Genomic DNA, 17,315 nt, shown 5'->3' with positions numbered 1-17,315 from the left:
CAGAAGGTGGAAATATACTTGTAGGACATGTCCTGGGAAAGGAGGACCAAGCCTGGTCGCCCTGAGGGCAAGGCACTGCAAAATGTAGGACATGCAAGGAAAATGGAGGACACGGCCGAAGAAAAGCTAGAAGCACTTATTAATAGACATGTAAATCCATGCTTCTTCTTAGTCATACCCAAAATGGAGGACACTTTGGACGCCCTGAGGGCAAGGCACTGCAAAATGTAGGAAATTCAAGAAAAAATGGAGGACCCGACCAAAGGAAAGCTAAAAGCACTTTATATTAATGTGGCTGCAAAATGGAGGGCACTTGGGACCCCTTCCCGGACAGGGGCTGAAATGGAGGACGTGCCCCAGGGAAAAGATCCAGGGCTGGGGCGGGAACCCTTGGCTCCTGGCTGGGGAGGGAGTCATATGACCGCCGCCTCCAAGATGGCTGAGGAGGAGGAAGAAGGAGCAGCAGCAGCAGCAGGAGCAGCCGAGGGGGGCTCCCTGGAGGAGGGCTCGGGGGAGGCCGAGGGGCCGGAGGAGGGGGCCTGGTCCTCGCCCCTCCTCTCCCTGGCCAAGAACCTCAAGTCCTCCTCTGCAGCCCTGGTGGTAGGACTCATGCCCAAGCCCGCCTCCAGTGACAGCAGCCCCGCCAAGCAAAGTAGGGCCCTCCTTTACTCCTTCTTCTACTACGCTTACTATTATGGGGTCTCTGGTCGGGAAGGGGCTTGGCTTTATTTATTTATTTCATTGCTGTGCCGCCTTTCTCCCAGAAGGGAACCAAGGCGGATCACTTTTTTTAAAATTGCAATAAAGTTTAAAACTGTCAAGATTATCTAAAAAGAGTATAAAATGACATTAAGATACCCATAACAACCACTCAGTAATGATAGCCAGCCAAACAAAGTAAGGCCCTTCTTTACACTTACTACTACTTACTATGGGGTCTCAGGTTGGGGGCCTTTGCTTTCTTTATTTCTCTATTTGTATGCCATCTTTCTCCCAGAAGGGACCCAAGGCAGATCACGGACAATTTTTTAAAATTACAATAACATCTGGAACTGTCAAGATCATCTAAAAACATTATAAAATTACATTCAAATCTACCAAAGTTAAAAGGAATAATTAAAACTTTTCAGCAGGGGCTCAGGACACCCAGGTTATTCTTTTTTTAGCATGTCTAGAAGGGAAACTTTCAGAGTGGCTTTCGGGATAACCAGGTGGCATCACTGCAAAGGAGGACTTGTGGTTGTGGATGTCGTGTGCCTTGGAGTCTTATGGCAACCCTAAGGCAAAAGCATCATAGGATTTTCGGTGTGTTTCCTCAGAAGGAGGTTGCCATGGACTTTCTCTGAGACTGAGAGTGTGACTTGACCAAGGTCACCCAGGGGATTTCACAGTGGAACTGGAAATAAAACCCTAGTCTCCAGAGTTGTAGTCCAAAACTCAAACCGCTACACCATGCTGGCTTCTAGCGGCAGAAGAGTCTTTTAAAGTTTCTTAAGAGCAAGAGCAAGTTCTATTGCCTTCATCTGAAGCGGAGAGTGTGTGACTTACCCAAGTCACCCAGTGGGTTTCCATGGCCAAATGGGGATTCAAACCCTGATCTCCAGAGTGCTCAAACTACTGCATATCACACTTACTCTCAAGTTGTTGTTGTGATAAAAATAAATAAATAAATAAATAAAACTTTAATTTATATCCCACTTTTTGTTACCACAATCAAAGCGGCATACAACCTTTAAAAAATACTATATATACAATTCCTCCCCTTAAAAAGGATTAAACAATTTTATCCATTAAAATTACAAACGATAAAATCTAAAAACAATAATATGATAATAAAATAACGGTGGGCAGAGTCTTTGCTTATATATGTCTGTGGGGGGAGCATTACATGGCCGGGTTCTATTCCGGGAAGGCCTGCTGGAAGAGATCCATCTTGACCGCTTTCTTGAAGCTCTCTAGGTTGGCAATTTGACAGATCTCGTCCGGTAGGCCATTCCATAAAGTGGGAGCGATTGCGGAAAAAGTCCTCTGGGAGGTCGCCGTCAATCTGGTCTTTGTGGACTGCAACAAATTCCTCCCAGAGGATCTGAGGGTATGGGGCGGATTATACGGAAGGAGGCGATCCCTTAAGTAGGTTGGGCCAAAGCCATGGAGGGCTTTAAAGGTAATAACCAACACCTTGTACTGTACCCAGAAACGAATAGGCAGCGAGTGGAGTGATTTCAATATAGGTGTAATATGGTCACTCCTAGTTGTTCTTGTAATCAATCTGGCTGCCATATTCTGTACCAGTTGAAGTTTCCGGACTAGGCACAAGGGTAGCCCCATGTAGCGTGCATTGCAAAAATCAAGCCTTGAGGTTACCAGTTTCAAGGTCACCCCGTTCCAGGAAAGGGCGCAGCTGACAGATCAGCCGGAGCTGATAACAGGCACTCTTGACCGTTGCATTCACCTGATTTCTCATCTGAAGCGATGAGTCGAGAAGCACCCCTAAGCTGCGAACACAGTCCTTTGAGGGGAGCGTGAACCCCTCTAGGACTGGAGGTTGCAGCCCAATACCTGGTATGCGGGGCCCTACCGTAAGTACTTCCGTTTTGTCTGGATTCAGCTTGAGCTTGTTTTCCCTCATCCAGTCCATTACTGCTGCAAGACATTGACTGAGGGGAGAAATGCCATCTGTCGTCATTGCTGATGACCGAGACATGGAGAAGGATATTTGGGTGTCATCGGCATACTGATAACACCCCGCTCCATGTCTACGGATGATTTCTCCCAGCGGCTTCATGTAGATGAATAACATCAGGGACAGGATGGCGCCCTGAGGGATGCCACAATTAAGCTCTGTTTTTGAAGAGCAGCTGTCCCCAAGCATCACCCTCTGGAATCTACCTGAGAGGAAGGAACAGAACCACTGCAAAGCAGTGCCTCCAATTCCTAACTCTCAGGCGTTCCAAGAGCATGTCATGGTCTATTGTGTCAAATGCCACTGAGAGGTCTAATAGCACCAGCAGGGTCACGCTTCCTCTGTCGATGCTTAGACGAAGGTCATCAGTTAAGGCGACCATGGCAGTCTCCACCCCATATCCTGTCCTGAACCCAGTTTGAAATGGATCTAGAAAATCGGTTTCGTCCAAGACCACTTGGAGCTAAAGAGCGACATCCCTCTCGATCACCTTACTCAAAAATGGCAGATGGAAAACAGGCCTATAATTTTTCATGTCCGGGGGTCCAGGGAAGGTTTTTTCAGAAGCGGTCTAACAACTGCTTCCTTTAAGGCAGATGGTCTCCAAGTCATTTCCAACTTATGGGGACTCTAAAGCGACCCTATCATGGGGTTTACTTGGCAAGTTTCTTCAGAGGGGGTTTGCTATTGCCTTCCTCTGAGGCTGAGAGAGTGTGACTTTCCCAGGGTCAGCCAATGGGTTTCACAACCGAGCCGGGATTCAAACCTCAGTTTCCAGAATCATAGTCCAATGTTCAAACCACTGCAACATGTAGGTCACTTTAAAATAAAAGCTAAAAACATTAATATAAATGTAAGTTTATGCTTCTTAGTCATGCTTAAAACAAAGGAGGTTTTGGAATTTCTCCTGGCAAGAATGTAGGACAGGTATGGGAAAGGAGAACCTGGACTTTGAGTCCCTGGACTTTGAGTCCCTTCCTGCAAAGTCCTTCCATCCCATGATAAGCCTATTCAAGAAGGGGCTCAGCACTCTAGGCGCAATTGTCTCCCTCTCTTGAAATGCTTTTTATTTGGCTTCTGCCCCATGCTCCAGGGTGATTATTATATGTTTCCAAGCTGAGACTTGGAACAGAAAGGACTAAACTTGTGGCACTTTTAAGACTAAGCAATACAGTCTTCAGCAGTGTAGTGATTTTAGTATTGGACCAGGACTCTGGAGACCAGAGTTCTAATCCCCCATTCTATGTCTGTGCATTTCATTTTTCTGTGGTGAAATTAATTTTGTTAGCTTTGGCCCAGCTTTCTAATCTATTAAGGACATTTTGAATTTTTATCCTCTCCTCTGGGGTATCAGCTACTCCTCATATTTGGTGTCATCTGCAAATTTGACAAGCATACCCCCTATTCTTTCATCCAAGTCGTTGATAAAGATGTTGAATAGCACTGGGCTCAAGACAGAACCCTGAAGCACCCACTGCTTTCCAGGATGAAGAGGAGCCATTGCTGAGCACCCTTTGGGTTTGGCTGGTCAACCAATTACAAATCAATTTAACAGTTGCATTGTCTAGTCTACATTTTACTAGCTTGTCTGCAAGAATGTGATGAGGAACCTTGTCAAAGATCTTACTGAAATCAAGATATACTATATCCACAGAATTCCCTTCACCTACCAAGCTGGTAATTTTATAAAAGAGAGAGAGAGATCTGATTTGTCTAGCATGACTTGTTTCTCTGAAACCCATGTTGACTTTTTGTAATGATGGTGTTGCCTTCTAAATGCTCACAGACTCTGTTTTATGAGCTGCTCTAGAATCTTTCCTGGTATTGATGTCAGACTAAGTGGACAATAATTGTTGGGATCCTCTTTTTTTCCCCTTTTTGAAGATGGGGACAATGTTTGCTCTCCTCCAGTCTGCTGGGATTTCTCCTGTTCTCCAGGTGTTTTCAAAGATGGATTGCCAATGGCTCCGAGATGACATTTGCCAGTTCTTATAGGCGGGGTACAGACCACCAAAAAGAGGCGCCAGGGAGGCACCTCTCTTTGCTCTGCAGCAGCGCCGTAGCAAACAAACTGTGCGACACTGCTGCGCAGCATAAACTTGGTTTATAGTTATACTGATGGGTTTTTCCAGGAGTCTTATTGATATAACTCAGTCAAACATTGCAGTATTGCCTATGACTGCTTTTGCAACATCTCTCATCACCATTAATGTCACTCTATTTCTTCTTAGTTACTTGTTTTCTGAGTAAAATACCGTGCATTTATCTGACTCAAAATGTCCCATTTCTGTCCATCACTCACACAAAGTACAGTGGGCCCTTGGTATCCACTGGGGTTTGGTTCCAAGGCCAAAAATCCGTGGATGCTCAAATCCCATTAAATACAGTACAATGGCATAGTAAAATGGTGTCCCTTACATAAAATGGCAAAATCAACGTTTGTCTTTTGGAAGTTATGATTTTTGGAATATTTTCAAACCATGGATGCTCAAATCTGTTGATAAAAATCTGTGGATATGGAGGGACAACTGTAGTGCAATGTTTATACATTCCGCTTCCTGTTCTACTATGGCCTCATCTGCACTGCAGAAATAATGTAATTTGACATTGCTTTAACTGTCATGGCTCTGTCTATTAGAATCATGGGATTCTACGGATTGCAGAATTCATAGTATTAAGCCATGACAGCAAAAACTATGTCAAACTTCATTATTTCTGCAGCGCAGATGCAACCTATTTCTAGCTTCCCCTGATTCATGTGTCTCACATTCTGTGTTCCTGTAATATGTGTTGTGCAGCTTTGGACTTTCCTTTTGCCTCTGAGCATTTCAACAGCTGGACATCCTTTTGGCTTGAGTCCAGTTGCATCATTAGCTACAGTGCTACTCGTAGTTATCCTCTGGTTTACCCCAGTAGCTCATTGAATGTCATCCAATGGTTTCAAAAAATACTGGGAGTTTCATCTTCTGGCACTAGCTCTTGTTTCATTTTGGATTGTCATAGGGTTTTTGTGGCAACAGACATTCAAAAGGGGTTTACCATGCCTCCTTCTGTACAGTACTAACAAGTGTTAGCTACAGTGCCGCTGTCTCTGAGAGATCATCCACCAGTATCATCCTCCACTATTACTGCTGCCCAGTACTTGTTTGGCCCATTTAGACTGGCAAAAGCCTGACTTGGAACACTGCTGCAGTCAGCAAAGCCTCTTGCCTCACAGGAGTACGCAATCCCACTGCCATGGAAAGGTAGTGTCATTGGTGGGAAACTTAAGTGTACCTATTTATTTCTGTACTTACTTGATTTAAGTCTTATCTTCTTCCCCAAAACTGGGACTCAAAAGTGTCTCACAAAATTAACTAAAATGATACAGATAAGGGGGAGGGGTGTTATAATATTAAAATATAATTAAAGAAGTTATATGATTAAATTATAATTAGATTCAAAACAATTTAAACACACATTAGTGAAAATATAATATCTCCAGCTGAAAGTCTGCCTGAATAAAAATTACCATACACACTGACAGAAGGACAGTGGGAATTCTTCCATTCTCTCAAGTCAGATATTCACTTAATACATCACAAATTTGGCTTGGAACTGGTGTTCCATTAGGAATAAATAGTTCAACCACACCAGGGTCTGCAAAATAATTATGAAAATTGTAATTTAAAATTTCGAAGAGCTCCAGCTGCTGACACTGAAATACAGTACAAGATATAGCTGCAGTAAGTAGGAAACAGAAACATTAATAAATAAACACACATGCTGGCTGGTTCCTAAAAACAATACAGAACTCACTGTCTGGCTCAAATTGTGCTGTAAACTATTTTGAAGTATTGCCTTTTCAGATTAGAACTGTGATTCACATGTTGCCTAGTAAATACTTGTATACTGCATGTCTAATCAGATTTGTTGTAAAAATTGGGAAACCAGTATCATCAAAATTGTTATAATTCAGAGTTGCCTAAACTGTATCTTGTAAAGGCAGCAGAGATTATAAATAATTAGTTGGTTAGTTTGTTGTTATTTTTTGTGGAGGTTTTTTCATCCTGTGTTGTTATGTGCCTTCAAGTCATTCCTGATTTATGGCGACCGTAAGGTAAATCTGTCGTAGAAATATTCAGAGGTGGGTTACTTTTGCCTTCTTCTGAGGCTGAGAAGGTGTAACGTGCTCAGGGTCACCCAGTGGATTCCCATGGCCAACCTGGTTTCACTGTGTCATAGCCTAACACTCGCTAAATTTGCGGATTAACTAAAAATAAATAACACTGTATTTTAATATATTCCTCTGGCAGATTCAGTAAAACAGGAATAGCCAAGGAGAAGGATTAGGGGATTAGAAGGAAGGGCAATTGCATGGATCTCTTGGTAAACAATCTGATATGCTTGCTGTTTCTGAAAAAAGAGAAAGAGATAAAGAAGATTTGGGTGATCCATCAGAAAACAACTGAAGAGCTGGGACTGAGGAGCAACTGAAGAAAGGAAAGGAAAAAAATGAGGCATGGCATGGCATAAAATGGGGAGGGGGGTTGTTTCCTTTGCTTAGCCATTAGACCTGCAAAAACTATGCTGTATACACACTGGCCTGTATGTCTTTCTAGGGAGTAGGAGGCAGTGTTACCAGTTTTCCTCCTCCAATTCATGTTGTCCTAGTTTCTGTTGTATACTGTTGTACAGTATATTGTTATTTGGGGTGAGTTACAGTGAGTCCCTTTGTAATCCTTCAGTGTTTTTATTACGTCTTGCTGTGCACTTGAAAAGTGTTTATCAGCCTCCCCTTTTCTTCCTCTCTTGGCTTCTGCCTGTCCTTCCTCCCCCCCCCCCCCCCCCCCCCCCCCCCCGCTTTCCATCCATTATCTGCTTCAGTGGGTCACATACTTTGAAAGTTTTGGTAAATACAGAGCTATTAGTCTGGAGCCAAAAGAGTTATTGAGCTAAACCCATGCCCTCCTCCCTATGACTGGATTTGCAGCCTCTTACTGTCCCTGACTGTCTTTTTGTTTTACAACAAAATCTACTCTGAACTAACTCCCACTGAGTTAAATGAGCAAAACATGTGCTCTGTCTATTTGCAGATCATACTTCCTGATAGGGGGTGAGAAGAGTGACAGTATGCACTGACTCATTTGTGCAGGGAAAAAACATTCTGCACATGCCAAGATGGTATTGAAAATACATTGGGCCCTTAGTATCCACTGAGGTTTGGTTACAGGACCACCGATGGATACCAAAATCCATGGATGCTGAAATCCCGTTATGTAGAACAGCATAGTGAAATTGTGTCCTTTATATAAAATAGCAAAATCAAGGTCTGCTTTTTGGAATTTGTATATTTTTGGAGTATTTTCAAGCCATGGAAAGTTGAATCCATGGATAAAAAAAATCCTTGGGTAAGGAGGGCTGACTGTATTTTTGATTAAGAACCCTCTGTCTTTGATTCACTGATGGATCTTCATAGCCAGCCACTTCTTGCTGCTCTAGCTGAAATTAACAGTGTGTGTGTGTGTGTGTGTGTGTGTGTGTGTGTTGTGTGTTTTCAAGTCATTTCTTAGAATCATAGAATCATAGAGTTGGAAGAGACCACAAGGGCCATCCAGTCCAACCCCCTGCCATGCAGGAAATCTAAATCAAAGCATCTCCAACAGATGGCCATCCAGCCTCTGCTTAAAAACCTCCAATGAGGGAGACTCCACTACACTCTGAGGGAGTGTGTTCCAGTGTTGAACCTATGGCAACCCTAAAGTGACACTATCATGGGCTTTTCTTGGCAAGATTTGTTCAGAGGGGGTTTGCCATTCCCTTCCTGAGGCCGAGAGAGCAAGACTTGTACAAGGTCACCCAGTGGGTTTCATGGCCAAGCTGGGAATCAAACTCTGGCACTCAAACCACTATACCACGCTGGCTCTCTGAATTAACACCTAGATTCAAATCCGAGTTGGAAGGGGCCTCATGGGCTATCAAGTCAACCCCCTTGCTCTCAATGCAAGATCTTCAGCTAAAGCATCCCCAGCAGATATCTGTGCAGCCTCTTTGAAGCTGTCCAAAGGAGACCCCACCACCTCTGTAAGCAATTGGTCCCTTTGTCAAATCGCTCTTACAGCTTTAACATCACTCTTTAAACTTTTGAAAAGACATTTGAAGGGGAAATTATTAGTGTCCAGTTTGGGGAGGGCAGAAAAATAGAACAGTGTTGCAGATCAGTAACAAAAGTTAACTGAACAGCTTGTAAGATGAGATCCCGTGTTTAGGATGGCCTTTCCCAACCTGATAGCAGAGACAATTTTATTATGGGCCATGCAGACAGGGCCAGTGGTTTGAGCATTGGACTACGACTCCAGAGACCAGGGTTTGATTCCTTGCTTGGGCACAAAACCCATTGGGTGACCTGGGGCAAGTCACACTCTCTCAGCCTCAGGGGAAGGCGATGGTAAGCCTTCTCTGAACAAATCTTGACAAGAAAACTCCATGATAGTTTCACCTTAAGTCAGAAACAGCTTGAAGACAGACACCAACACAGTTCATGTGATTCAAAAACAGGTCTTGGTGGGGCAAGGTAATGTGATAAAAAGAACACTTTGAAAGTGCCCAAACTAAAATGTTCACCTTGGGTCAAGGGTAACAACCTCCAGCTCACTCTCTGCAAAATTGCACTGTATGTCCTAGAAACCAGTGGGCAAATGAATGAACAAACAGCTGTCCAACAAATCCCAACAGTTATTGTTGTTAGCAAATAAAATGTTATGGCATGAAAAGCCATCTATAATCTGGGGGCAGCCATGCCTTTTACAGTGACTGTTATCTGAATCAGATGTTGGGATCCCGAGGGAAATGGAAAGCCCTCAGAATAACTGGGAAGAGGGAGACGCTTTAGACTGAGCTGATGAATGAGTCATTGCCTGGAGGGGCTTGGAAGAAGCCGGGAGGAGGCTGTGATATGTTTGCCAGTCCGTTTTAATCTGACAGACGTCATGGCTGCTGATCAGCTGAAATTGTAGCACAGCAGATAGGATGCATATATTTGCATCTTTGTTACCACGCTTAGGGCCAAAACACACTGCAGAAATAATCTACTCTGAGACCACTTTAAGTGCTCTGGCTCAATGCTAGGGAATTCTGGGAACTGTAGTTTAGTGAAACCTTTGCTCTTCTCTGTCAGAGAGAGCTCTGGTGCTCTCAAACTAGATTATTTCTGCAGTGCGTTTTGGACCTAGATTGCATCTGCACTGCAGGAATAATCCAGTTTGAGGCCGCTTCAACCGCCCTGGCTCAGTGCTATGGAATTATGGCAATTGTAGTTTCGTGAGACATGTAGTCTTCTCTGCCAGAGAGAGCTCTGGTGCCCCAATAAACTACAGTTCCCAGGATTCCCTAGCACTGAGCCCTGAGGGCAGTTAAAGCGGCCTCAAACTGGGTTATTATTTCTGCAGTGTGTTTTGGCCCTATGACTCTGGAGACCAGGGTTCGGGCATGGACCTTGGGCCAGTCACACTCTCTCAGCCTCAGAGGGAGGCTAAGCCCCCTCTTGCCGAGGAACCCCCCCCTCCCCTGATAGGTTTGTCTCAGGGCCGCCATAAGTGGAAGGCACAGAAAAGTGAGGTCGGCGGGTTGCTATGGAAACACGGGAGGCGAGGGCCACCGGAAGGGCCCAGTTAAGGCGAGCAACCAAAATGGCGCCGCTCTCAGGAGCCTCACTTCCTCCTCTTCCCCCGCCCATCTTGTTTACAAAAGCGCCTCTCCATTCCTAAGCCAATTTGTCCTTATGCCCAATCAGAATCGAAGCAGGGGCGTGGCATAGAGAAAAAACAATCTCCTTAACCAATCAGGACACGGAGGGGGGGCAGATGGAGGGGGAGTGCAGCCAATTGGGGACGCCGGACTTGCGCACCTGGAGTTCCCATTGGTTTGCCAGAAGAGGGTCAGAGACCAATGGGGAGCCTCTCTTTGGGGCTTCGGGGGGGTGGGGACTGTAGCTCCGGTAACGCAGGTGAAGGTGAGAAACCAAACCAGGGGGGGGGGGGCGGGGGGGGGGTAAACAAGGAGGACTGGGTTCAAGGGTTGGGTCAATTCTTGAGCCTCCCAAGGGAGCCCTGACTGGGAGGCTTATCAGCCTTGAGCACTCTAATATATATATGGGGGGGGGCTGAGTCCGCACTGCAGAATTAATGCGTTTTGGTACCGGTTTAACTACCATGGCTCCATGCTATGGAATTCTGGGAAGTGTAGTTTGTTGTGGCCCCAGAGCGGAGTGTGGATACATTCTCAGTGGCTGCATCCGCACTGCAGAAATAATCCAATTTCACACCACTTTAATGCTGTGGAATTCTGGGGACTGTGGTCTTGAGACATTCAGCCTTCTCTGTGAGAGAGCTCTGGTGCCGCAACAAACTACAGTTCCCAGGATTCCATAGCATGGAGCCATGGCAGTTAAAGAGGCATGAAACTGGATTATTTCTGCAGTGTGGATGGATTCTCAGTATCACCCTCCTCTTCACCTCTTTTGTAGCAGTCATTTGCAGGTAGGGAATGTGAAGTGGAAATAAAATATGGCACCCAACATGTTCCTTTCCCCCGGTTATAGAGATTAGGATGTAAACAGATGTGCATTTTTCACCATTTCGGAGTGTTTTAGACTCTGAAGCTCAAAGAGAGCTCCTTGCGTCTTTGGATTTCTCTCTCACATTCATTCGCTTGTCATTTGAGTGTGTGCATGTGCCTCCAAGTTGCCTGTCAGGTTATGGTGACCCCATGAATTTCATAGGGTTTTCTTAAGACTGCACTTCATTTACAGTATGCCAGATGTCTATAGGCCACACCCGTGTACAATGTGCAAACAATGCAGCAGAATATATAATTGCTATCGGAAGCAAATAAATGTTGCATCTCTTTTTTTCTCTCTGTGACAACCTCTCCCCCCCTCCCCCCAATTCTCATAATCTGGCATGTCAACAATAATGATATTATTTGTGGAATTTGATCATTTAAAAATGCTATTGCAGTTCCTCTTCTATGTGTGTGTGTTTATATATATAATATATTCAACAGCAAAATACCACACGATGGAAGAACGTTCAAATCTCATGAACATGATGAAGCTGAGTGTTAAAGTCTTAATTCAGTCAGCCTTGAGTCTGGGCAGGACTTTGGATTCTGACTTCCCTCCCCTGCAACAGTTCTTTGTGGTCATGGAGCACTGTCTCAAGCATGGACTTAAAGGTGGGTTTTCTTTGATTACTGGTTTAGTCTGCATGTGGTTTCAAATATAAAAGTGGTCATGTCTGCTTAAGGAGCAGTCTTTATCGCTTTTGTTGTTTTCGTTGTTGTGTGCCTTCTTTGTTTGATCAAATTTATATTAACTGTGCTACATATTTAATCATCAGTCACCTATAAAAGTTAATAGCCAGTCTACAGAAGAACCTTGTTTTTGAATGCTGTAAAGCCTATTTAATAAGTGTGTGGAGGCTGTTATATATGAGACTAAAGATGCTTCTGAACTTCATCCATGTTTATGCGTATGCAAATACAGGTTGAATATCCCCTATTTAGAATTCCAAACAAAATCCAAAATGTTTTGAACTACATATCTGTACTTGCCAGGCTAGAGAGAGAAGCAAGTATCTGTGAAATAGTGGGAGGTGCAGATTCATGCCAAGCACCACACATAGGTTCTTGCTACTTCACAGGTCCTCCTCAGTCTCTCTCCAGCCTCAGTATGTTTCATTATGCACATGCAAATACAAATATTAAAAAATCTGAAATGCATAATACTTCTGATCCCAAGCATTTTGGATAAGGGATACGCACCATGAACAACTAACACTGGACCAACAGTTTTCTTAAAACTGAATGTTTTTCTGGTGCCTAAAGATTTTATAATAATATAGCTGCAACCAAGAGTTTTTAAGAGTTCTCCCACACAGTCTTAAATAGACTGAAAGATAGGTACTTTAAAATAAATTCCATTGTTTTCAGGATGGTTGAATCGTGGGTTTATGTGCATTAGGTTGCAGGCTGAATATGAAGTGTAAAATAAACCTGACACCTGAATGCCTAAGAGTAAGCAAACCACCTTGTCCCTATAACAAATGCTCTCCCTACCCATTCTCAAAATGTGTTAAGAAATCTGTGACTGAAGATTTTCCCCTGTTTTGTTTTGCTTTCCCCTTCTTCTCTCTCTTTCAGTCTGCAGGAGTGTAACACTCTTTGTTCACTATCTGGCCCTTTGTTTCATGTGCTTTGATTTTAAATAAAATACTTATTTTTTTGCCTTTTGTCTAGCTAAAAAGAGTTTTATTGGGCAAACCAAATCCTTCTTTGGACCTTTAGAACTGGTGGAGAAGCTTTGTCCAGAAGCATCAGATTTAGCAACAAGTGTCAGAAATCTGCCAGAGTTAAAGTGAGTTGAAACAGATTCAAACTGGAGTTAATAATGGAACAAAATATTGAAATTAAACCATAACATTTTATAGTCATTATATGCTATCATATATTTTAGGGGCTGAAATAGCTAGACTAATCAGATGATGAGCTAATAACTCCTGAGTTACAATGATTGTTCTTTTTGTTCTTTTTTTAAAAAAGAAGGGCACTTAATGACTACCCTATTTATATTTCTCACTTAATGCTAATATTTTACATTTGAGACTGTCAAAATTGTATTAATAATTCAGAACAAAGATCCATCAGGTTTTGTAATTGTGCTCCAAAACGTGGCCAGTCAGGTGCTACTACCAAGTACACTCATCCCTCCATATTTGTGGTTTTTATGTTTGCGAATTTGTTTATTCACGGATTTGTTTAATATGATTCCTCTAGGAATCTCTAGGTCCTCTAATGCAACTCAGTGATCAACTTTAATGAAAAAACTCACACTGAAAGACCTAGAGATTCTTAGAGAGACTACTGTACTAGGCCTTTGTAGCTCCTCCAGCGCAGTTCTATGGTCAGTGTCTGTCAGACGTTGACCAGAGTTGCCCTGGAGGACCTAGAGATTCCTAGAGAGGTGTCCTCTCAGGTAAAAACATGGTGTTTTTGTTATTTGCTGTTTTTCCATATTCACGGGGGTCTTGTACCCCTAACCCTTGCAAATATGGAGGGATAAGTGTATTCTAGCATGCCTAAGGCAAAAAGATACATTGAACCCAGTAAGATACGTTTCTTGAGTAAACAGTTGCTCATCCCTGAACAGATTACTTTCCTAGCAATAAATGATTAGTCCATGCTCCTTTTATTAAATGTTTTTAAATCATCTATAATAAGGTATTATATTGCATAAATTATTAATACCAAAACAATTATGAAAAGCAATATCTTTCAGAGGAAAGGGCCCCAATTATTTAACTGCTTTTCCCATATAAACAGTTATCTTCTGCTAGAAATTTGTTCATTTCTTTTAGTAAGTGGAGCTCCAGCTAAGATTGTCAAAAATTGTTGATCTGACAGTTGTAGCATGAACTGCTTCTTCTTCAAAGAATAATTTCCAGCAGAAGACAACAGTTTATTGGAAGATCCTGGTGGAAGCAGTTAACTATTCGGGCCCATTCCTCTTTTTCTAAGACTTACTGTCTTTCCTTGTATTTATTAATTAGTTGACTAGTAATTATTAAATTAATATAAGTGCTATCAGACCTTAAATGTACTTTTTATGTGCTGAGTGATTCCACATGTTTGATATCTGGTGTTTTGTGCAATTGTAGGACTCCAGTAGGAAGAGGCAGAGCTTGGCTTTACCTTGCTGTGATGCAAAAGAAACTGGCAGACTACCTGAAAATACTCTTGGACCACAAACATTTGCTGAGGTATTGTCATATTTTTGTTCCAGAATGACATGTTTTCTCACACAGAGAAAAGAGGCATTTAAATGGTTCAGTGAGATTTATTCTGCCAACAGGCACATTGTGAAGGAAAGATCTGCTCAGAACACACCTATGAGTGAAATTGAATTTTTATTGTTGTTAATTGCCGTCACATCAGCTTTGGCTTATGACAACCCTATTAATGAGAGACCTCCAAGTACCCTGGTGATCAGCAGCCCTGCTCAGGCCCTGCAAACTCAGGACTGCGGGCTTCCTTAATTGAATCTGTCTACTTGTCTGTTCTCCCCTTTATCCTACAGTTTTCTGCTTCACCAAGTGTTATCTATTTTAATGAGCCATGTTGTGTAATAACACTCTCAAATGTGATAGCCTCAGTTTAATTATTTTGGCTTCTAGGGAGAGTTCAAGCTTGAGTAGCTCTACGACCCAATTGTTTGTCTTTTTGGCAGTCCACAATAACTTTAGAAATTATTAGTTAATTTTCTTGTCAGCTTTCTTCACTTTCCAGCTTTCACAACCATACATACAAATTGGAAATGGGGGTTACTTTTAGAGATTCATCTCCCCCCCATGCCATCCCTCCCCCCCGTTCCAGAGGATCCTTCATGTCTCTGAAACAGATTCTCAGAAGCATAAGGGAAAAGGAGAACCCTTTCCTCCCTTTATTCAGCCAGGAGAAAAAGTCTGATGGATGATGTGTATATTGTGGATCTGACTCCTTGCTTGTTTTTAGAATATAAATGGAGGCACTGATTTTGATATGACCTTTATTAATTTTGTTTATTGATTTATAACTATCTTGCATTTTCCCCAAAAGTGGAATTCAAGGAAGCTCACAACAAGATTTAATTAAAAAGGTATTTTTGATAGTACAGTATATATAAATATACAGTTGAACTGAATTTGTCTTTAAGTAAAACTTCCATTGTGGTAGAGAATAATATACTTTCCCAAATAATATTAGTCTTTCTTATTTTATAGTGAATTTTATGAGCCTGATGCCTTGATGATGGAAGAGGAAGGAGCTGTGATAGTTGGTCTTTTGGTGGGTCTGAATGTCATTGATGCAAACCTCTGCTTAAAAGGAGAAGATCTGGATTCCCAGGTGAAAACCACCCCTTTAAATTAAGGGCTGTCTTTCCTGATTCACACCCCTGTAGACTGAAACTAAATTGAGGAAGGATTTAACAGATGGCTTTTCCAATCTCTGGAACATTATGATGAAGAAAAGTTGCACTTGGTGAACCCCCTGTTTAAAGCCTGGAAGTTCCTAGGTGCAATAATTTGTTCCAGAAAAGGGACACTGTGGGAAGTCTGGTGAGGTCAAGAGCTACCAAAAAACAAACAAAAAAACCTATAGGGAGCTGCATGCCTCTCCAGGGTTGCACTCTCCCCACCTATAATAAAGAGATATCTTTCTGTTAAGAGTCAGAAGCCCTGTTACACATGTATATATTATGTTTGATGTGATTTGCTTTTATATCTGATGTTTTTAACTTGTTTTTTCTTTCCTATGTTGTAATAATAATAATAATAATAATAATAATATTTATTTGTATACCGCCCTCTGGCAAACCAATCCGGGCGGTTAACAACAATAAAATATAAAATGACAATTAAAAACACTTTATCCCTCCCCCCCCTTAAGACAGTATTAAACAGTATAACATATTAAAACACAATATCAATGCATAAAACAACAATTAAAAACTAAAAACCCTGATATCCCTCTGTTGATCCTCAACCATCACTAAGATGGGGCCACGGGAGGAATGAGGGAATCAGGAACCTGGGCCGGGATGGTTAATCTGGAAAGGCCTGCCGGAAGAGATCCATCTTGACCGCTTTTTTAAAGCTGTCTAATGATGTTATCTGACGGATCTCATCCAGCAGGTCGTTCCAGAGTTTGGGGGCGACAGCAGAGAACGCCCTCTGGAAGGTCGCCGCAAGCCTAGATTTTAGAGGCTGTAGTAAGTTCCTCCCAGAGGACCGGAGAGCGCGGGGAGGATTGTACGGGAGATTTTATCTACAGTGGTACCCCGGGATACGAAATGATCGCGTTACGAAATTTCCGGGATACGAAAAAGTTAGATTGGAAAAAACTGTTCCGGGTTACGATATTTTTTTTGGGTTACGAAATTTATTTCGGCGCGAAATTCAAACGCAAAGCGCGGCTAGCGGCTTTCCAGCGCTAACGGAAAGCCTTTTCGGGTTGCGAAATTATCGGGTTACGAACGGAACGGCGGAACGAATTAATTTCGTAACCCGAGGTAGCACTGTACTCCTCTATCCAATTGTTATTACTTTTAGAGTGTACGCCTCGGGCAGGCTTTTATATATTCCTTAATTTTACTGACTTTGTACAGCACTGTGTATAATTACAGCGCTTTAGAAATAAAGTATAATAATAATAATAATAATAATAATAATAATAATAATAATAATAATAATGTATATGAATGCCTTAATATTTATGTGTGTTACGGTTAAAATGGGTGTACCTATTTGGGGGTGGGGGTCTGAATTCTGCCTCCTCAAACAAAATTTTCCTTCAGTACCCAAATTTCAAGTACTGTATTACAGTAACTTAAAATTTCAGTTGAGCATTCAAAAATACATTTTAAGCATTCAAAGAAAAAGAGCAGGCAAAGTTACCAAAAATGTGAATGCATCAAATGTAAATGTTCTGTGTGTGTATGTGTGCACGCATGCTTGCGAGCCTTCAGACTTCCCATTGACTTATGGTGTCCCCATGAATTTCGTAAGGTTTCTTTGGCAAGGAATACTCAGAGGTGGTTCTCCCAGTTCCCGCCTCTGAA

The 17,315-nt window shown here is 42.4% G+C and overlaps 1 protein-coding gene across 4 annotated transcripts in view; it reads left to right on the top strand.

The window, feature by feature from the left end:
* The first annotated feature begins 434 nt into the window (after nucleotides 1–434).
* RUFY1 (RUN and FYVE domain containing 1) overlaps nucleotides 435–17,315 on the top strand; it is a 40,391-nt gene continuing 23,510 nt past the window's right edge. For 3 of the 4 annotated variants that reach the window (XR_006102204.1, XM_042452309.1, XM_042452307.1), the window contains exons 1-5: nucleotides 435–652; nucleotides 11,726–11,896; nucleotides 12,959–13,076; nucleotides 14,377–14,478; nucleotides 15,478–15,601. Coding sequence is in view for 3 of the 4 variants with exons in the window: in XM_042452309.1 (XP_042308243.1) it covers nucleotides 436–652; nucleotides 11,726–11,896; nucleotides 12,959–13,076; nucleotides 14,377–14,478; nucleotides 15,478–15,601 (732 nt within the window). In the remaining variant the exon portion in view is untranslated. Of the gene's footprint in view, nucleotides 653–10,594; nucleotides 10,674–11,725; nucleotides 11,897–12,958; nucleotides 13,077–14,376; nucleotides 14,479–15,477; nucleotides 15,602–17,315 lie in introns of those variants that run through there. The other variant, XM_042452310.1, reaches the window with a different exon arrangement.

The sequence above is a fragment of the Sceloporus undulatus genome, chromosome 2 (assembly GCF_019175285.1).
Source record: "Sceloporus undulatus isolate JIND9_A2432 ecotype Alabama chromosome 2, SceUnd_v1.1, whole genome shotgun sequence".
Lineage (NCBI taxonomy): Eukaryota > Metazoa > Chordata > Lepidosauria > Squamata > Phrynosomatidae > Sceloporus > Sceloporus undulatus.
Note: the sequence above shows the minus strand (reverse complement) of the source record. Positions and strands in the feature narration are given on the sequence as shown.